The 23536-nt window shown below is 44.1% G+C and overlaps 1 protein-coding gene across 1 annotated transcript in view; it reads right to left on the minus strand.

Moving 5' to 3' along the window:
* The window catches only part of atp2b2 (ATPase plasma membrane Ca2+ transporting 2), a 125315-nt gene that overhangs the window by 73489 nt on the left and 28290 nt on the right, over positions 1 to 23536 (minus strand). The window contains exons 2-6 of the mRNA XM_080791997.1: positions 13841 to 14041; positions 10789 to 11046; positions 6432 to 6557; positions 2462 to 2587; positions 1791 to 1823 (exon numbers count right to left, since the gene is read on the minus strand). Of these exons, the coding sequence (XP_080648123.1) occupies positions 1791 to 1823; positions 2462 to 2587; positions 6432 to 6557; positions 10789 to 11046; positions 13841 to 14041 (744 nt within the window). The remainder of the gene's footprint in view (positions 1 to 1790; positions 1824 to 2461; positions 2588 to 6431; positions 6558 to 10788; positions 11047 to 13840; positions 14042 to 23536) is intronic.

Genomic DNA, 23536 nt, shown 5'->3' on the forward strand with positions numbered 1-23536 from the left:
AGTTTTCCAGTTCAAGCTAACCTCTAAACGAGTGGGTTGCACAAGACAAGGATGTATGGTTTTAGATCATCCCATTCAAGTTTAGAAGATAAAAAGAGGAAAATGATCATAGGTTTTTCTCACAGGCTTCCTCAGAGTTCTCCAATTTTGGAATCTTCGCCTTGAAGGATGTTAAGTTGTATCTTAGAATGTGTTGCTACTCCGTCTGAAAGCATCGCAGTGTTATGCCTAATTTATGCTCCGTTGTTCGATGGCGTCCACAAACCAAAAATAGCTAATATCTATGAGCTCACAGTCACAACGACAACGAGTTGCGGATGCAACACATTGTGTGGCTTATATATTACTTGCTATTTCCGGTCCGTTACAGCCCTGTATGACGACAGCGTATTAGCTATACCAACCACAGCACGGGTAAGAGTAGAACTATTGAATACTGGCTGCCCTCAGATAAATCAACATATCTGAAAATGTCAGGACATAAAAGTCTTTGCATCGCCTAGATTAGGCAACAAACAATTAATTGAAATATATAGCAACATCCATCGAACTAGACAAAAACATATTTATTTTCATTTTAAAGGTGACATACACGATAAAAAGTATTTTCTTCTAGCATATATATATATATATATATATATATATATATGTGTATTGTAAGGACTGGGACAAGGCATTCCACATAATATGATGGGTGGAAGTGAGACAACTTAAACTAAATGCTTAAAATAATTGACTAAGTGCACTATATCCATTATTTTACAGTACTATAGAGAGGGGCCAACTTCATTCAAACTAAAGAGCTGCTCAAAGTGACAATTGTAGAAAAACTGGGACAGAGCGGTAGCAAATATTATCAATAAATAATGACACTTAAACACCCCTCATACATCTCTCTAGGGGTGCTATCCTCCTAAAAAGCTACGGTTTTATTCCTTTTCGGGTACGCTCTACATCTGTAAGCCAGGCAGTCATCTGAACATCGGCGACAGTGCTATTTTAAGGATGTGGATTTCGGCAGTTTGGAGGAACAGAACAGGTGCGCTGAATGTTAGTATTGTTGAGAAAGCATCAGAAAGCCTGTGGAAAAGGGGAAGGAGGGATCATGGACCATGAGATGTTCATCATCTTTCAATATTTAACCACTTAAACCCTTTGTGTGTTTTCGTTGACCGGTGTCCCCCAGGGCACTGTACTAGGTCCACTAGTATTACTGCACCCTTTACACCAATCGAATCGCTTCTCTGAAAATAGCTAATGGCTCACAATGTTGTCACGTTGGCAGTGGTTTTCAAACGCTTTCATGCCAATTAAAGGACCCCCAGATTGCGTATTTGTTTTACAATTTCTTCAAAAAGAAATCTCAACAAATGTATGATTATGATTTTTGAAGCATGATCTTAAAACTCACATCGTGTCACATCACGACACACTGTGTGAGCTTGTAGATTGGCTATTAACCACTGGCGTTGTGTGACCTTGCAGATGGCCTATTTCTCCCCCACCTCCCCATAATAGGGACGCTAGGGTTCATGTGGTTAATAAAGATGCCAGGTTTGAGGATGATCAAGGCTTTTCTTTTGGAGAGTAGAGTTATAGGTTGAGGTTACGGGTCAGGGGGATGTGAGGAGGGGGGTCGGTGCATGGGTGTGCAGGGAGGCAGGGAGGAGGGCAGTCACGGTGGGGTATTAGTGCTTCTGTTAGGGGTTAGTTAGAGCGGTCAATGGACCAAGGAGGAATGGATCTTCCGGTTTGGATCGAGGAGGGGTCAGACAAAGGCGATACTCTACCTGTGTTCTGGTGTCCATCTTCCACTGCCCCGTCTGTGAGGCGTTTTTTGAAACGATAAGAGAAGTGAGGACAAAACAAAAAAATGACCTGAATCCATAAAACCTGAATAGTCCAGGTCAGAAATAAAAAAAAGATGAAGACACCACCAAAACTGATTTTGTTTTAGCTTGTTTAGCCATTCTTCTTGCCCATGCTCTTGTCCCTTGAGGTTTATTTTAGGTGGTACGTTATTATAAGTGCATACAAGTTAAATCCTTATGCATATGGTTTTCAGCGAGGAAAGAAGGAATTATTTAGTTTTTTTGCTGGATAACACAGTGACGCTACATTATCCTCAATGTCGCCATTGTGGGGGAAAAGCGTCCTACAACAATGTGCGTAATTCTGTCCCGTTGAATCATTACAAATACGTCCCATTTATTTTTGAAAGACGTTATCATCAGTTAAGATCATCCTTCACTTTGCAACATACAAAGCTTTAATGGCTCCCCGGGGGGCAGTACAATCAATGAACAAAATTCTTTGTGGTTTTAGCATCTGCTTATATCAACCCGAACATGTATAACTGAGACAATTATATGCACGTGGTTGTATACAACACACTGTGTGTGGTAACATGTGAATAGAAAATAATGAAAAGCGTTAGACGGCATGAAGCACATATACATACCTTTCTTTTCTTTCTTCTGCTCTTCCTCGACCCCGGCCCCGAGCAGAGTGAAGATGATGCCTGTCTGAGAGTTGACTCCCACAGCCGTCACCAACATGCGCCCTGAGCCCTCCATCACATGGGTCCCTGCATGGGGATATAAGATGTATATACATAAGGTAAGATCCCTTTATTTAAAATACATACATTTTGTTTTTAATTATTAATAATTCAAAAGATTTTCAAAAACACATTCCCCATGAAAAGTTTTCAAACACATTTGTCTTTCTTTTTTCATGGGGGAAAAAAAGTAGAGCCAATTTACAAGCTAGATCACCTATTCTCCACTATTAGCTGTAAGTGCTTGAGGGTGAGAGGCTGCGTGCAACGGCTCCATATTGTAGTGGAAGGAATGGGACAGCACTTTGAAGATGAGTACGCCATTCATGACCGGACCTCAAATTTGAGGTCCGGGCTAGGCTAGGCAAATAGGCTTAATGCTCCGGTTGGGTCTCTATCCTTGTATTAAATGTATGTATTAATGCTCCGGTTGGGTCTCTATCCTTGTATTACTCTATGACTTTACCCCTAAGCCACCCGAGTGCCCAGCCCTATACCATCCCTAAAACACTAAATGGGTACATTTATGTGCCATCCTCGTTTTTTTCAAGGATTTATTTTACATAAAAAAACCAAAGCTGCAAATATCCATTATGAATGAAAGCCACTAACATAATAGAATATTGTTAAAAGAACAGAGTTAACAGCTAAAAGGAAGCGCCGCAGTTTCTCCAATAACAGTTAATTGTTACCGGTTCCTATTTAGTGAAGAAACTTCACTATTACCAGCAGTAATGTGTTGGGGTCAATGTTAGGTCTTCAGATTCACATTTAATTATCTTCGGACAAGAAGACTGGAAGCTAGCAAGGTGGTGCTTTAGATAAAGAATGAACGGAACATCTATAATTAACTTCGCCAGGAAAAACTGAATTAGCCTTTTTGCATGCGCGGCGCGCACGCGCGCACACACACACACACACACACACACACACACACACACGCACACACAGATGCCGTCGTAATGACTGTTTTTACACCGATCTACAAGCTCACAACGCGTCGCACTATGACGCGTTGTGAGCTTGTAGAATGGCTATTTTCAGCATGCAACCAAGTGTAAAATGACTTATAGACCTACTGGATCTCTTGTCCCTTCCTAACATTCTAGCATATAGTTTTTATTTGTTGACGAAATTGTTAATATATTTAGTCTTAGTTTTAGTCATCATAGCTTAGTTTTCATTTAAGCAATATTACACGAGAGGTGTGTTTTAATGTGATTATTGCCACGACAGTAATGCGGTAAGGAACGAGAGAAAGTCGATTTCAGCAAGCATCACTGAAGTGGCAATAATCACGTTAAACCACACCCTCAAGTGTAATATTGCAATTCTACAAGTTACCCTTAAAACTAAGAAAAATATATTTTTTTAATGACAGATGTAGTCACTACGACCACAAATGTCCCAAGAAAGTAGCTAGCCTAGCTAGCTCTGGGAAAACAGAGCAGCTGAATTCTTTGTTTTGATTAGGTGGTGAATGATGCTGGTTTGATCCACGGCTAGAAGCCGTTTCAACTTTCAACCAATCAGATTGCTTCCTCGAAACGACCTGTTGTAGAATTGTAGAAAACAACACTGCTGCCGGCCGGGTATGTGTATCCTTGTATGTTGCAAAAAAGTTGGTCATTAATTTTACGGTGTACAAAAATAAATAAGTTGAAATATGGAAATACAAGGATTCTGCGCGACAGACATCTTAGGGAGAGCAGCCTCCCTCCCTTCCCAACCTTATCCACACTGATATTTCAGTATAATTAAGCTATTTAGACCCGAGCTCGATTCTTCTAAATCCTGACAGTTTTCTGAAAAACCCCATGTTTCTATGTGAGTGGTTCTCAAACATTTTCATGTCAAGGACCCCAAACAATGATATGTAATTGGCCTCCGACCACCAAAATATGTTGTTCCAGGGACCCCCCAGAAGCAGTTAAAAATGTTCACTCTGAAAGAATATATATTCTAAATTTGCACCACATTTTCACTATTTTTCAAAAATAGCAGATCTACAGGCTCGTAGCGTGGCACTCGGTGCCACACTATGAGCTTGTAGATCTGCTATTTTTCCATAGATAAAGTATAACATAATGCTTAAAACACCAAAAGGGGTTCCTGCCCTGAATGGGTTAAGGGCCTGTTGTCTTCCCTCAGAGGGAAATGTCATGACAGCGTGACTTGAATAATAGATCGGATTTGTATGCGATCATAATAGATTCTGTAGCGACAGACAGCAAAGTATAAGCCTGAGTGACTAATATGTGATGTGACTAATCTCTGCCCACACAGACCCCTGTCTGTCCCGGAAAACCTGACATTTGATGATTTGAGTACCTGAAGCTCAAGGTGAGAAATAACTCCCCTACTTTGTTTTCGGCTGGAGGCAGGCAACTCTCGAACCCTCGTCTTTCTCACCAGTGGCGTGCACCGATAGACACTGGAGGGTGCTAGAGCACCCCCTGCCCTTTTCCCTCTGGACAAATGTGGACAAATGTACACAGTGTACACTGTGTACAGTATGTGGACCATGGTGACATTGATCAATTCTTGATAAAAAGCTTCTAATATATTATTTAGGCCCCAAAATCTATAAATGTCACACTATTAAGGCAACCGGCCGGTTCCACGTGCTGCACAATGTGCCCTTTTTTCACTAGAGCACCTGCTCCTCTAAATGTCTGTGCACGCCACTGTTTTTCACAGAAACAAAGAGGAACATTTTGTATTTCCTTTTAAACCACTTAAAGAACAACTTTAGTTTTTTTCAACCATGGTTCATGTTTTAGGTTGTTATTAGAGAAAGTAAAAGATGAGTGTTATTTTTTTTTCATTTGCTACTTTCTTTCGTTCGAGGGATTTCAGCCGTTTTTGAAAGGGGGGCGGGGCATTCAAGCATGGGGCTAAATATGTATTTTTTTTACAACATTTTATAGCGATTTATTTTGTTATTTTTTACTATTGTCCTACTAGACCCCAATAAATTACATCTGGCCACAAAAGATCACGTGATCTACTGAATGTGTCAAACTGACATTGAGCCTATGACACACAGTGTGGCTTCCCCCCAGTAGGCTACCTTCATATTCAGTAGATCCTGTGATCTTTTGTGGCCAGATTTAATTTCTTGGGGTCTAGTAGGTAAATGATAAAAAAAAAAAAAAACGCTTTAACATTTTGTAAAAAAATAAATATTTAGCCCCATGCTTGAATGCCCCCGCCCCCTTGTGAAAAACAGCTAACATCCCTAAAATGAAAGAAAGCAGCAAATGAAAAAAGCCTGAACACTTTCTCTAACAACAACCTAAAACATGAACCTTGGTTGAAAACAACTAAAGTTGTCCTATAAGCCCTGTACAATTTGTCATACTTTCAATAAATGGGAAAATAATAGCTGATCATTGCTTACACAATGCATCGCGATGTAAACATAGCGACTCGACAAGTTTAGATCAGCTAGATTAGTTGTTAAAGATTACATGGCGATAGTGGGGTCCGGGGACCCCCCCAGTGGTCCCCGAGGGGTCTCCGCCGGCCCTATGAACAGGCCGGAGAAAGAGAAATGGGCGACAGACACATACCAGACAACACCATGGGGTCCTTGTAAGACAAATGGGCGACAGACACATACCAGACAACACCATGGGGTCCTTGTAAGAGAAATGGGCGACAGACACATACCAGACAACAACATGGGGTCCTTGTAAGAGAAATGGGCGACAGACACATACCAGACAACAACATGGGGTCCTTGTAAGAGAAATGGGCGACAGACACATACCAGACAACACCATGGGGTCCTTGTAAGAGAAATGGGCGACAGACACATACCAGACAACACCATGGGGTCCTTGTAAGAGAAATGGGCGACACATACCAGACAACAACATGGGGTCCTTGTCCGCTGCCTTCCCGACGTGGTCGGACTCTCCGGTCAGAGAGGACTCATCGATCTTCAGGTCGTTGCCCTGGATCAACACGCCGTCCGCAGGCAGCAGGTCACCTGGAGGAACACACACAGCAACAACAAGCCCACGCAGCTTTCAATATGTTGGCTCTCTGTGGCATTAACTGTAGTTCAATATGTTGGCTCTATGTGGCATTAACTGTAGTTCAATATGTTGGCTCTATGTGGCATTAACTGTAGTTCAATATGTTGGCTCTATGTGGCATTAACTGTAGTTCAATATGTTGGCTCTATGCGGCATTAACTGTAGTTCAATATGTTGGCACTATGTGGCATTAACTGTAGTTCAATATGTTGGCTCTATGTGGCATTAACTGTAGTTCAATATGTTGGCTCTATGCGGCATTAACTGTAGTTCAATATGTTGGCTCTATGCGGCATTAACTGTAGTTCAATATGTTGGCTCTATGCGGCATTAACTGTAGTTCAATATGTTGGCTCTATGTGGCATTAACTGTAGTTCAATATGTTGGCTCTATGCGGCATTAACTGTAGTTCAATATGTTGGCTCTATGTGGCATTAACTGTAGTTCAATATGTTGGCTCTATGTGGCATTAACTGTAGTTCAATATGTTGGCTCTATGTGGCATTAACTGTAGTTCCCAGGGGTGTAAAGTAACAAAGTACTTTTACACTGTAGTACATTTGATGCAAATACTTTTATACTTTTACTGAAGTACATTTGGAATTCCGGACTTTCACTTGTAACCAAGTATTTCTATATTGCAGTATTGATACTTTTACTTAAGTAAAGCATTTGAGTACTTTTTCCATCCCTGGTAGTTCCCCTCCTTTCCCAGAAGGGGACATAATAAGGGGACATGTCCTGTTTCAGGTCAGCTTTTGTTTTTCTTTTGTCTTCAACTCTGCAGTTCCATGGACCTCTATCATGGACCCCTCAACTGCAGTTCCATGGACCTCTATCATGGAGCCCTCAACTGCAGTTCCATGGACCTCTATCATGGACCCCTCAACTGCAGTTCCATGGACCTCTATCATGGACCCCTCAACTGCAGTTCCATGGACCTCTATCATGGACCCCTCAACTGTAGTTCCATGGACCTCTATCATGGACCCCTCAACTGCAGTTCCATGGACCTCTATCATGGACCCCTCAACTGCAGTTCCATGGACCTCTATCATGGACCCCTCAACTGCAGTCCCATGAACCTCTATCATGGACCCCTCAACTGCAGTTCCATGGACCTCTATCATGGACCCCTCAACTGCAGTTCCATGAACCTCTATCATGGACCCCTCAACTGCAGTTCCATGGACCTCTATTATGGACCCCCAACTGACTATCGAGTGTGACCGTGGACCCAGGGGCGGTTATTAGCGCTACTCAAACTACGCAACTGCGTAGAGCCCCGACGGCTAGAGGCCCAGAGAGTTTCTCCCTGAAAAATGTCTAATATTGCAGCCCGTTCCATAGATTTCTCACCTATTAGTAAGCTGCGGTCGGTTTGCGTTGTGAGCTTGTAGATCGGCCGCGCCGCCACGCAACGCAGTCGAATTATACACACAATGGAAACCGAACATAAACAAGCTGAACACATGTAGTTGAGTGCACAGCCGCTCCGCTCACAAACAAAACGACTCGTCACTAGGCTGTGTCATGACTGTGTGTGGACAAAAAAAAGGTTTTATTTCAAATAATTTGTCACGCATGGACCGCCGACAAAACGATTGAGGGACCCCTCTCTCTCTCTCTGTCAGTCCAGTCAGTGTCATGATTTCACAAATTTCTAATTGAATTTTGATCGATCACAAACTATGTCTGCAGGCAATCAAGCAAATGTGATACTTAATATTTATCGTGATCGATCAAATAACAGCAACACAAGCAGCTGTTCATTTTTCTTTTATAAGCAGTAATTTGAGCTGCACTGCAGGGCAGACTGGTTGGGTGGTGGTTTCTGATTATATCCGTTATGATCAGGGCAACAGGTTTGTGTTCCATCGTTATTCGTTGTACAGTAATAAATGTTACATGTTAAATTGATCATCAGACAGTGTCAGCCCCAGATACCCCTCCTGTGACAGCTTGCTTGACAGTCAGGCAGGTTGAAGAAATTGGGTACAGTAGAGTTTAGATTTGTACTATTGACTCAAGTATAGTTAGTATAACCTTGTATCTCCACCCCCCGCAAAATGTGTCTAGCACCCCTAAATAAAAACCGATATTCTGTGGTGTGTGTGCACGCAAGTGCCCTTTTCAAATTTCGTCCCCTGCCCCTCCAAATCCCTGTGCACAGTTTTTTCAGTACATGCATTGCACAGTTGGGGCGTGGGGGAGCTCACACTGTACTTTGTGTGCTATGCCGCTTTGCCTTGTAGTCTGCTATGCCGTTTTGCATGCACGCACAAAGCACAAACAGCCAATCTTCCGTGCGCGCAGCAAGGGCCCCCTGACAATCCTTTGCTTAGAGACCCCTGATTGTACATCCGGCCCTGCGTGGACCAGGCCTCTTCACGGAGCCTTCACAGTAGTGTTGTTTTTGGCAGCAAATTTTGATTTTAGTTTTAATCATAGTCTCTTGAATAGTTTATAGTTTAATAGTTTTAATGATATTTTAAAATATATTTCCGTGAACGGAAATGGCAGCTTCCTTACACAGCTCATTGGGGCTATAGTTCCAGACTCTATATAGCATTCGGAGAGTGTAGTTTTAACAACATTCTCCTCAGTGCCCCTCCTCCTCCAGTACTGGCCTATGTTTAGTGCAACAAAAACCCACAGTAGAAGCGTAACATGGTGCCATGATGTTTGTTAGATATGGTACAGTCCATATGTTATGTTACATTATGTTACATAATGGTATGATGACACCACGCATCAACTGGCTCCAACAGTGGTCTGTTTGAACCGTCAGTGATCAAAGTGCAGATTCACTTTCCTGGAGCCTTTCTCTGCAATTTGTTGATCAAAGAGCAAGAGTGGAGCCCAACAGCTACTATTTCATTAAACTACACACCCCACTCAATCCCATCTATCAGTCTACTGAGTGTCTTAGTTACTTGTATTATAGCAGTGTGTTATACAGCAGTACACAGTAAAGTCCCCTGTGTTTTAATGTAACTCCAAAGAGTATACCAATTAATTGACAAATTAAAGTGACAATACATCACATAAAAAGCATTTATCATGAAACATGCGTAAGCTAACAAAGTAACAGTATATAATGAAACTATACATATAAACTATACATATATAATAATACTATGCTATACATATGTACTATGACGTGCTATGACTACATACAATGCAATTCTAGTGCTGTCTACATAACATGCTATAAGTCTGTATCAAATGCTATCTAAGTCTACAGAACTGCTATCTAAGGGGGTAGGGTAAGTGCTATGGGCTATGATGGAGTCTGAAAAGGTGGGTTTTCAGACTACGGCGGAAGATTGGGAGTGATGCTGCAGTTCTGACTGCAATGGGAAGTGCATTCCACAGTTTTGGAGCCAGAAGGGAGAAGAGTTTGGGACGTGTGAAATGCAGTTAAATTGTCTGCAAAATAGACCAGTCACCCACGTATAAGAAGAAGAACCAGGTAGCTCCCCTTTCACGCAACACTATCTGGGTTTTGAATGGCGCTTCCAGAACACAACGTGGTTGTGGCCGTCGCTCGCTGCCTGCTTTCTACTAACACATCAAGGTGACACACAGGCTGACAGGCAGCACAGAGCATGCAGGCAGAGCGCACCACGGGATGGTTATATATTTTATAATACATTAGGCTACATAAACGCTGCTGCCGTGGCTGCCTCCTATCACAAGGCATTTTATTTACATCATGGTTTTACATAAGCCATCGCTGATTAGCAGCGCTTTGTAGGCGAGGAGGGAGGCTTGTTCAGGCTCTGCATCAATGTAATAAACATATGCGCTGTGGGCCATTCACCATTTTGCCCATTTACCCGTAAAGACCACCTTAGATAGCATTTTACAGATTTATAGGATGTGATGTAGACAGCACTAGACTTTATGTAGTCATAGCACTTTATAGTAGAAACTCCACTGTTACGTTCTTAGCTTACGCATGTTTCTTGATAACGTCTTTTTATGTATGTGATGTATTGCCATGCTTTTTGTTCTTGCTTAATGTAAAAAATTAAAAGCCTAATTGTAAATTGTAGTCTAAGCATATGTTGACGAAATTGTCAATACATTTAGCTTAGTTCTAGTAAAAATAGCTTAGTTTTCATTTAGTTTCCATTTAGAACAAAATCAACACTGCTTCTCAGTCTCACACCCACCGTATTTGATCTGCGCGATGTCCCCCACCACGATGTCGGCCACGGGCAGCTGGATGACCTGGCCGCCGCGGACCACCTGGAACTTCTGCTCCTGCTCGATGCGGCTCTGCAGCCCGCGGAACTGCTTCTCCTTGGACCAGTCGTTGAAGGCCGTCACCAGCACCACACACACCACCGACAGCAGGATGGCCGCGCCCTCGATCCAGCCCGCCTCCGCCTCGCCCTCGTCCTCCACGCCCACCGACACCGTGCTGCAGCCTGGGTGGAGGGGTGGATGGAGGGATGGATGGAGGGGTGGATGGAGGGATGGAGGGGTGGATGGAGGGGTTGGGTGGAGGGGTTGGGTGGAGGGGTGGATGGAGGGGTGGATGGAGGGGTGGATGGAGGGGTGGGTGGAGGGATGGAGGGGTGGATGGAGGGGTGGATGGAGGGGTGGATGGAGGGGTGGATGGAGGGGTGGATGGAGGGGTGGATGGAGGGGTGGAGGGGTGGATGGAGGGATGCAGCCGCACGCGGAGGTGGTGGTGGTGGTGAGAGAGGGGGAGGGGAAGAGAAAAAAGCAAAATGTGGAACCCATTTAGACCTGAGGCCGTTTTTCTGAAAAACCTATGTTTCTACTGTATCATGTCAGTATCATGCTCAACCTTTTTCATGTCAAGAACCGCCCAGAATTATATGTATTTGGGACGCTGACCCTCATCTGAAAATATGTTGTTCCATTGGCGTTCAATTCTTATTTTAAACCTGGTGTCAGTAAAAAGGAACATCACAGGTGCAGCATGGTGATTGGGCATATCATGTTTGTTTTTTGTTTTTTCCAAAAAAAAGCAAATTCAACATAACCAGGGCGGAACAAGGCGAGCCTGCTGGTTAGTCAGTCAGGGACCAATCAGAAGGCTGACAAAGGGTGAATTTGATTTCCAGCCAGGGAACGTTGCCGCCTGGGATAGAGAAGCTACAGGACAGAGCAGGTTGTTGTAACACCGTGCTCAGTAGCTGTCTCTGGTGCTGAGAGTACGCACGCACGCACGCACGCACGCACGCACGCACGCACGCACGCACGCACGCACGCACGCACGCACGCACGCACGCACAACGCTCAGTAGATGTCTCTGGTGCTGAGAGTAGAGTAGAGCACCGCACGCACAATCAGTCTTTCATGCTTATAGCTGCAGCTAAAACCTTTCAGATGTAAATGTGCATTAAGTCAACCCACTGCTGTACTATTTCTAGTCTGCGTGCCGTTTGGACCTATTAAACAGAAAGCCATGAGCGGTGGAGTCTCTCTCTCTCTCTCTCTCTCTCTCTCTCTTATAGGCTAGATATCTCACTGTTTACTGCATCCCCCACACCCCCCCGCCCCCATCTCAGCACCAGGTCCATTTGAATGTAAATCAAATCAATTCAAATGCGAGTGTGAACGAGGCGGTTCAGACTCATATATACAGTATATATGTATTCTTATCAGTGTGAATCGCTGATTTCACTCGTGCTTATTCATACCCGCCTGGAGGTTTTGGCGCTCAGACTTATAGAATGCGTTTGGTATGAGAGGGGGCGGGGCTCACGTACAATACAGTATCAACCCCAGATTTTCCTTCTACGCATTAAAAGGCAACCCTGATTAGTATGCATGTGCAGATGGCTGCAGTAATTAGCATAATGATTCCTTTTAGCAATTCTATGCTTTTAAGCAAGCTAATTTCATCACCGACACTACTAGTCGTGACATTTTCCTCATTGGCTGCATGGCTTTTAAGCCAATGGGGGACTCCCTTCCCAATCCCATACCCTGAATGGGCACAAAAGCACTTAAAAGCTCTTAATGCACTCTAAGGCCTCATTCAAACCATGTGACTTCCATTGGAAATGCATTGGGGCGGCAATTAGGACACAAGACAGGTGTCTTTTAAGTGTGAATGAGGCCTAAATACGCACAAACGATCCAACATCTAACTGTAAACATAAACAAAAATAACTTTGTAGTAATAATAATCGTGATATTACTGAAATCACCAATCGTACCATCAAATGGTCGCATTCCCAGATTGGTTGTGCTCGCATGCAGGGTAATGGAATTCCATTAAAGGTACTGCATGGGAGAGATGATTGATGTGGCCGACTCAGCAGCTTGTTCTGCCCCCCCTGTCTTCATTTCCTGTTTCATGGCCGGCAGAGCTGTTGTACGTATGGGAGCCCGCACGGAGCTCAAGGTTATTTCACTACTCATTAACCTTCACACAGATTTATATACGCACGCACGCACGCAAGCAATTGTATGCACACACACACACACACACACACACACACACACACACACACACACACACACACACACACACACAGGTATGCGTGCGCAAGTGCAGTGCGTGCGAGCGTTGGTGCATGACTGTATACTGTGACAGGTATTGAAGTCACAAGTAGCAGTTTGACACTCACTCTTCACTCACTCACTGTGTGACAAACGTCATGGTCTGGTCTGTGTGTTCATGCATGTTTCTGTAGCAATGGTCCTCGGGTTAGGTTTCAGGTTAAAGGTCATACTATTGTGTCCCCGAGAGACAACTGTCTTATGGTTGGGAATGTGTTACCGTGTGTGTTCCTTTAAGGTCGGAACGGGGGGGGGGGGAAGTACTTCCGGGGGAGGGCGCGCGGGGGGGGGCTGTTGTTGTTGTTGTTGTTGTTCTGAGCCATTGGGTTTGGCTAGCATTAGGCTATTCATTGCTATCCAGCCTTTACCACTGTGTGCCTTGTTGTTACCTCGTCTATTTCTGAGGTTACTGGAGGTCAATGCTTAAAGTGTCATTACCTTTGAGGGGATTAAGCATGTTTATCTAAACCCATCGAACACATTAGTGTCAGACCATCAGATCATGGTCTGATTTTGAAAACTAAATGGCTTTATGTTTGTGTCAATCCGCAATACGTCATGGTCTGTGTGTTCATGCGTCATGTTTGCATGTTTGGAATTGTAACAGCTGAAATCAGCAATATAACAATATTGCCAGTTGCCCATGTATATGCTACAGGTGACTGTCAGTCACTCACTCACCCTCAGCGGTGCCCTCTCCAGGCGGCTGGTAGAAGGACAGGCCCAGAGAGATGATGGCGGCCAGCTCCAGGATGATCAGGGTCACGTCCTGCAGAGCCTCCCAGACCAGCTCCATGAAGGTCTTGGCCTTCTTGGGAGGGATCAGGTTGGGTCCGTACACCTCTTTCCTCTTGTCCAGGTCCACTGGGTCGCCCCCCAGACCTGAGAGAGAGAGAGAGAGAGATTAACAGTCATCGCAATCAGTGTTGATTTCGTCGACTAAAGCAAAATATGTTCGTCGACTACCTATTTTCACTGACGAAAAGAAAATAGAAAGAAAATAAAAAATAAGCTAGGATGACTTAAACTAAGACTAAACTGGCCATGCATTGTCAACGGCATTCAATGTTTGTGTTAGGACAACGTTTGCGTTTACACAAACCCTCAAAGCTGGACATAGGGGCTAGCACCCCTCAATAAAACATGAATAATGCTCATCTGTGGGGGCAGTTTTCCTGCCACACACACACACACACACACACACACACACACACACACACACACACACACACACTGAAGTGAGGGGCACTCTTATCATCATACATCAGCATGGATCATCTCATTCTGGCCAATCTTAATTTGCGTCCTCACTTTTGTCTTCACAAAAATGTGTGTTTACAAAAATGACTAAGATGAGACTATTACACACCAAAAAAAATAAGAGTGAGAGAGAGTGAGAGAGAGAGAGAGTAAGGCATTGCTCCCTGTTGTCTTGTCTCTCCAACGCTGCTTGAATACACACATGTGAAATTGACAGTGTTAATTGTAATTAACGCAGTCTATGGGTGTCAAAGAAATATAGATAGACAATACTCTAATGATCTGCCGTTCTTTTCTTCTGCTCGCCCACCCACCCCCCCACCCCCCCACCCCCCCACACACACACACACACACACACACACACACACACACACGCGCAGCAGCCTCTCTAATTGCTCGTCTTAGTCATAGAGTCATGACAGGCTCCACATGGCTCTCAGAGTCTTACATAATGCCTTTCAAGAGAGGCAAAGCCTTTCTGACCCCCCCTCCCGTCCTCCTCCTCCTCACAAGCCAAGAGCCGCACAAGTATCTCCCTCTCCTCTGCCAGGCTTTAAGCACACGTACGGCAGAATACTATTAGCATATCGTTTAGGAAATTAATCTCATGGATAGCACCCATGCTGGATTAATGCATTATGGGTTAATGACTTCAGATTTGCGTGGATTCGGTAATAACTCCAACCCCCGTAGCGTTGAACTGTTGAACTCTATCCACCTCTGTGAATCACGATGAAAAGTGCAGCCATAACTACAGTATAATGCAAGTTTCCCCAATCAATATAAAATCAAATTGCATTGTAAATGTTTAGCACAAAGGTTGAAGTTTGGCTTAGATCTTTATTATTTCAATGCTATCAAAGGCAGGGTAGCTTTTCACATGCAGCAATGCATTACTGGGTCATGTAGAAGCACAGTGTTGTTTTCGTCGCCTAAAACTGATGTTCGTCGACTACCTTTTTCCACTGACGAAAACTAAACTGAAACTATAAATGAAAACTAAGCTATGATGACTAAAACCAAGACTAAATATACTATCAATTTCGTCAACAGATAAAAAATAGACAAAAACGTTAGGAAGGGACTAGTGGACAAGAGATCCAGTAGAAGTAATTTTACACTCGTTTGCAGGCTGAAAATAGCAGATCTACAAGCTCTCAACACGTCGCAGCGCGACACGTTGTGAGCTTGTAGCAATGTAGCAAGTGTAGCAGGTGTAATTATGAGTGTCATTATGACGGCATCAATTAAGGCCCGGCAAAATACATTTTGTTCGACTAAATCAACTGTAGATTTAGTCGACTAAAATCTTATGATATGATGAATCGACTAGAACTCGACTAAACACTAAAACATTCCAGGTGACTAAAATGTGACTAAAAGTAAATGAAAACTATTCAAGAGACTATGACTAAAACTAAAATCTAAATTTGCTTCCAAAAACAAACACTGTACCACTGTGCTACAGTGTTTGTTTTTGGAAGCAAATTTAGATAGGGTAGCTTCACATGCAGCAATGCATTACTGGGTAATGTAGTACATGAAGCACAGCGTTAGTTCATACTGGGACACATGTAGGAGTTTTGCACGCCTTAGTTGTAATCAGCTGTATCAATCAGCCTGTCCTCCTATCACATCTCAGCTAATCATCATGTCTCCATACTCCAATCACACCTCATTCACCCTCCACAAGGTCCGTTTAACTCTTTCACCACCAGGGGGCAGTAGCAAGAGTTCAGCGACTGCCACAATAGACTCTAGTTCTATTTTGCTTTACTGCACACTCCAGGGAACAGATATATAGTTTAATTCTGAGAAAAGGCCTGTAAGTGCTCCCAGACAACCAATGGAGCCCAGAACTGCCAAACGAACAGGATCCTTGATATGCGGTAAGCCAATATTACGTGATTATGATGATAATTAATTCCTCAATGCTCATTTGAATGTTGGTAAACATCTAATTAGGAAGTTGAGTACACACACACACACACACACACACACACACACACACACACACACACACACACACACACACACACACACACACACACACACACACACACACACACACACACACACACACACACACACACACACACACACACACACACACACACACACACACACACACACACACACCTCTGACTGCACCTGGTCCTAAGAGGAGCTGGTTGTGCATGAGACATACAATGCATTATGAAAGAACACCACTCCATGGTGCCTTATTAGCTTACGTTCTCTCCCATGACACCCAGGGCTGTGATCAGCAGACATATGGGAGGCTGCCTGGGATCAGATGCAAATCTATACCACCAACAAGGGACGGAAACCATGCATGTCTCTTTTTAATATTATTATTATTTTATGAGCTGTGTAATAGTGAAAACAGTCGATATACACGCTCACAGTGAGCTTGTAGATTTTTTATTATATACATTTTATATTTTTACTAAACATAATTAATAATGTGAATTCAGTTTGAGTAAAACCCATATATCTTATCCAATCTAAAATCAGTCTAAGCGCCACTAAAATGAATGTCGCCGCATTGCGGTAATGAGAATTTCAGCTAAAAAACAATAATGAATTTTCAGATCTAAATAAACCTCTGTACAAGAAAGAGAAAACTATTATCTTTAAAATGATAAATTAATTTTTATCCCACGATTTTGTAACCCAGTTTTTTCTTATCACCCAGTGCCAATTATCTAATGTAATCCTGGGCGCTACACTTCCTCTGCCAACCTGGGGGGGCAGCGGACTGACCTCATGCCTCCTTCTATGCATGAGGAGTCCAAGCTGCTTCTTTTCACCTGACAGAGGGGAATTTCCCCGGCCGGAAGTAGCGCGTGTAAGGGACACGTTATTCCGACCAGTTCCTTTCCCCTCCATCAGGCGCCCCGGCTGGCCAGGGGGAGGTAGTTTTAGAGACCAGGATTACGGCATGTTTTTGTGAGGGTATCTACCCTAGGGGACACAGGGAGAACATGTGAGGGTATCTACCCTAGGGGACACGGGGAGAACATGTGAGGGTATCTACCCTAGGGGACACGGGGAGAACATGTGAGGGTACCTACCCTAGGGGACACGGGGAGAACATGTGAGGGTACCTACCCTAGGGGACACGGGGAGAACATGTGAGGGTATCTACCCTAGGGGACACGGGGAGAACATGTGAGGGTATCTACCCTAGGGGACACGGGGAGAACATGTGAGGGTATCTACCCTAGGGGACACGGGGAGAACATGCAAACTCCACACAGAAAGGCCCTATCGCCAACCCCCGCCAGAGGGGGATACAGTGTGGGTTGGAGGGGGGGGGGGGGGGGGGGGGCAGAGGGGGATACAGTGTGGGCTGGAGGGGGGGGGGGGCAGAGGGGGATACAGTGTGGGTTGGAGGGGGGGGGGGGGGCAGAGGGGGATACAGTGTGGGCTGGAGGGGGGGGGGGGGCATAGGGGGATACAGTGTGGGTTGGAGGGGGGGGGGGCAGAGGGGGATACAGTGGGCTGGAGGGGGGGGGCAGAGGGGGATACAGTGGGCTGGAGGGGGGGGGGCAGAGGGGGATACAGTGGGCTGGAGGGAGGGGGGGGTGGAGGCGACGGAGGAGGGCAGAACAAATATGCTTCTCCGCGTGGCTCTCCTCTCCTACGCTACGTATACTGCAGGAGAATGCCCTGGATTCAAATAGATCAGCCTATAAATAGGCTCATTACACATTCTCTTTTAATTGTCTCCAAGAGAGGATGCTCTGCCATTGATCTCTGCGGCTCCCTGCCTCCCTGCCTCGCGTGCGGGTTGTGTGGGTGCATATGTGTTTGTGTGTGTGCATCTGTGTCAGGAAGCCGTGCACGCCTGCACACAGCCAAACGACAATGCTTTTTTGCATGCGCTCTGTCGTGGGCGTGTGTGTGTCTGTGTGTGTGTGTGTGTGTGTGTGTGTGTGTGTGTGTGTGTGTGTGTGTGTTATGTGTGTGTGTACGTGCGTGTGTGCGCGTGTGTGCGTGCATGCGTGTGTGTGTGTGTGTGCGTGGTTTTGCGAGACTGGTATGTATTGCATTATTGTGTGTGTGGCGCCAGTGGTGGAGAGTAACGTAGTATAGGCTATACATTTACTCAAATACTGTTCTTCAGTATAATTTGGATGTATTTGTACTTTACTTGCGTATTTCCAATTTCCAATACATTTTGTTCTACTCCACTGCATCTCAGAGGGAAATATTGTACTTTTACTCCACTACATTTATTTGGAAACTTTAGTTACTTTGTAGATTTTGATCATTATTACAAACCATATAAACACTTCAGCCCTATATACATTTCGGCCATTTGAAAATAACATCTACATGCTCATATTGTATGAGCTTGTAGATATGCTATACTTTCAAAAGATTTGAAAAGCTGAAATGGGACATTCTGCTCAACATATATTTGGTACTTAAAGCAGGCCTACATTTTGATGCCAATACAAAATAATACTATAGTATTTCAAGATTACAGAATTGATACTATTACTTTTCTTTTTCGGCTTTTCTGCCTTTATTGATAGTTTCAAGTGAAGATTGACAGGAAAGAGGGAGAGAGAGAGAGATGGGGAGAGACATGCAGCAAAGGTCATCATGAACGGGACTCGAACACACGACACGCTGTCAGGCCAGAGCATATGTGACATGCACCTGGACCGCTAGGCCACCGGGTGCCCCTTGATACTATCACCTAAGCAAAAATATATATATTTGAGTACTTTTTTCCCAGCACTGTGTGTGCCTGGTACAGGGGGAGGGGATACGGTACAGTAGCTCTCTATGACATGCCACAAGCACTCACATAATCAGGCTTTAGCCTGCGCCGCACACACACACACACACACACACACACACACACACACACACACACACACACACACACACACACACACACACACACACACACACACACACACACACACACACACACACACACACACACACACACACACACACACACACACACACACACACACACACACACACACACGTCAGCCCATAAGACATCTCAAGAACAGGTCCACATCAGCTATAAGCCTTTCAATCGTGGCTATTTCCAGGCATTGCTGCATCAACATATTTCTCTTCTGCACAGATACAGTACAGCACAGTACAGTATATGCACTAGTGACAGCTCTGTGAAGACTCTGGTGGCCGAACATAAATACATATGCTAATATTTCTGTTGCATTACATTCACTTCAGTCCAGCTGACAGCGGGGAGCTAGTTAGGGCATGCAAATGCACCAATCTGCTAGTTATAGCATGCACATGCATCAGTCTGTACAATCAGTTCACATTAAAATGCAACATGCTGGCTTCATCAGCAGTTTATCTCATATATATATATATATATATATATATATATATATATATACACACACATGCCCCACTTTAACAAGCTGTGAGCTATAGAAAGCGATACTTAATGATGTTTAACCTTGTTAAACTGCCTTTCTGCACTCTCCTTAAATTCCCTGGAGAAAGTACGGTATAGGGCTGGAGTCCATCTTTTTTAAATAGCGCTGCATTATTGCTTCCTGGATTACGCTCGGCAACATTATCGGTACTTCCTGTACGGCTGATCGCTGCCCGCGATACGACAACCATTTGCCATTTTATGACAAACTGTTCCCTAAATATAACCAGAAACCCATTTAGTTGTGTCCTGCCCAGGGGGGCAGTCAGACAGATATTTTGTGAAGCCACTAAGGAAATGAAAGTTCATATAATGGCCTGTTGTGGCGCTGTCATTGGGCTCAAAAAAACCCATAGCCCCATAGAAGTCCATGTATTTGGGCCCAACTTCACCTAGACTGTATTACCTTAATAAACATGGTCATGAATACTTTCTTCTTCCAGTCACTAGTTTAAAGTCTCATTTCTAATGTCATAATATTCTTTTAGGAAAATTATGGTCCCATTTATAAAAAAAATGACCATAAAGTCGCGCATGTTCTGAGGGGCGTGGCTACCGTTACAGTCTATGAACGGGATCCCCCACCCACTCGAGTCAAAATAAAAACCAACGAAGAAGAAGGGGGGAAGTCCCGCCTCGTTGTCTGGGCCAGCCAATGGCCAGCTGGGCCCAAACGGATCTAGAAAGATGGCGACTTCCATTGCAAGGACTGACAGGCTTCATTTTACGTTCATGTTAGACCCGCGGAACGCTTTGTCCATATTTTTTACAGTCTATGGTCCTGCCGTAGATGCCAGGCGGCCAGTGGTGGACGTTTGAGTCTCAATGAACCGAGTTCATTGAGACACATGTTAGTATGGCGGTGTGGCTCTGCTCATGTGATATCAGATAATCTGTGTACTGAGACACAGGTCTGATATCACATTTGATATTTCCGATTATATGTGCACCGAGACACAGCTCTGATATCAACGACCCCCTCCAGAACAGAGCCAAAGATACAATAACTCCATGAACAACAATACACAGTAATAACACATGATTCAACACAATCGCAAACAATCCAATAATATCCCATAACCCCTGGACTAAGAACTACAGGTTGGAGGCCGGGGAGGTGGGGGAAAACTTTCACACAGACACTGAACGAGCTGCTTTGACAGCCCATCATGGAGAATAAGTAGTGAGCTGAGGCTGCTTAAGTAGGCCGCCTGAATTGCACTGTGGAAATGAGGGTGTGGATGAGATAGCTCGTAGCGAATGAGTGAGAATGGAGATGACCTGGAAAGGCAGCTGATTTAAAGAAGCAGAATCAATTACTAAGGGGAATGAATGAGGGGAACTACTGTATAACCTTCTGCAAAATGAACCATAAAGGGCAAATTGTACATGAATCTTGCCTCCTCCAGACAGTAAAACACTGACTACAACTTTGCAACTTGTCGACAACTCGTCTGTCCACAACAATGCCTACGACAAGTATGCACGCGCACACAAACTTTTTTTTATATCATTAGGCCTATATTTGCAGTACATGTGCGTGTGTACAATTCAAACTGTATAAGATTGGTTATTGTCACGGACAGAAGTGATTCTTTCCATTCGTGCGTGCGTGCGTTGGGAGTGCAGTCGGAGAAGCCATTAATTAGCAACTCTGTACAGCCGTGAGACTCTGCCTTTGATGTGTACGGCCGTTCGCTGACCACTCAGCTGCGTGCTATTGCCTCACTGATTGACTGGCTGAAGCGCAAACCTTACCCCCAAACGATCCCCCCACCCCCACGTCCCCTGTCAATGCTGCATAGAGAGAGAGGCTCGCTGCTACTCTACTCCTTACTTACAACCGGATTGTGCTGTTAAATAAATAAATCATTAGAGCTTGACTGCATGCGCATGTCTGTACAAACCGATAGTTAGAACTGACATTTCATTATTGTAATGGGTACCCATGCGTGTTCGGTCCTGTACCTGCTTGGTCCCCCCCAGAGAGGACGTATAGGGCCTTAGTCCTACTCCTCCCAGCCCAAATCACACCTTGGAAAGCATGAGTGTCTATTTTAAACAAAGTGTTTTTTGACTGGGGGGGTCATATTTTGACAGCAGGAAATTGCCTGTCATAATTTGACCCCCCAGTATCAGGATGTATTAGGATGTTGATATTCATTCATCAGCCAACACTACCCACTCACAGGTAGTAACTAAGCATACTACTACTAACCAATCAATATCATGCTATTGGGAGGACGATACAATATCGCAGCGATATAATATATAGCGCGATATATCGATATTGTGATATATATCGCGCTATATTATATCATTATATATATCGCAATATCGATATATCATCCCATTGAGTATGCGTATTTTTCGATTCATATCACTCCACTAGAACACCAAAAGTATTGGGAATGGGAAAACTAATTACATAGGGAAGGGAGCTCTGAGGGATTACTTGGGCCATGAAAGTGTCAAACTTATTCTGCTCTGCCTGATGGGGGAGAAAGGCAGAACGGAGCCAACAAGCAAGGCTGTTTATTCAAAACCAGGTGACTCCCATTGAAAATGAATCGCGAGCTGCTCTGCTTCCCACCCTCTCCCCGCAGAACAGAGACAGACAATGTGTTTCGACAGTTTGAGCGAGGCCTGTAAGTAATACAGAGGGTTTGTATGACGGAGAACAATTTCACGATAAATTTAAATCTCTGCAATAAATAAATCTTGTATTCGTCTCCTAGTTAGGCCAAAGATTTATTAGTAGGTTTCAAAACTCTCCCCAGAAAGTTTCCAGCTGGCTCGTTGTTCCTTCCTCTCCTCTCTGCTCTTCCTCTATAATTCATGGTTGGTTAATGCTCCGCTGTCTGTCAAACACCGCAGGATCTGCCATCTAAATCCGTTGTGACAAATGGTACTTCCCTCAAATCCAGCTGTTTCTAAACAGACAGGACGGACGGGGACATTTAACACTTTGAACCCTACCGTCACTGTTTTCTGGGGGGCAAACATTCCGACAAAATACTAGATCTACGAGATATTGGCAGTGATATTTAGTGTAGAGGTGGTTAATGAACTGGTGGGTGTGGTCAAATAAAAAAAAACATAATTTTAACTACACTGTACACTGTTTTGAGAATAACAAATCCTCCTAGTACTCAAAGAAAGAAAGAAAGAAAAGCCTTTCTGCATGAGAGGGAATGAGATTGTTCGTTCTCAGAGAACATGGTAGCAGTTTCTAACAGTTGGCGGCCACTAAAGATAGATCTCCATGGAAACGCCATATGCATCCCACTCAGGACCCGAGACTCTGAACCGCGGAGAATGTGCACGTGTGTGTGTGTGTGTGTGTGTGTGCGTGCGTGCACCTGGTCCTATTAAAGAGAAATTGCCAAGAAAAGGAGCCGGCCTACCGACCGACCAACCTCCAAATGTCCTTTGAAAAAAGAAGAAAATAGATAACGACGGATTGTGAATAACAGCATATTTTAGCACATGAGTCTAATAAACCTGTTTACGACCTATTTCTGCTTCACACTCTACACTCTACAAGCAACGTGCAACACCATCAAACAATGAGTCTAATAAACCTGTTTACGCCCTATTTCTGCTTCACACTCTACACTCTACAAGCAACGTGCAACACCATCAAACAATGAGTCTAATAAACCTGTTTACGA

Source organism: Protomyctophum bolini (assembly GCF_963924005.1).
Source record: "Protomyctophum bolini genome assembly, chromosome: 2".
NCBI lineage: Eukaryota > Metazoa > Chordata > Actinopteri > Myctophiformes > Myctophidae > Protomyctophum > Protomyctophum bolini.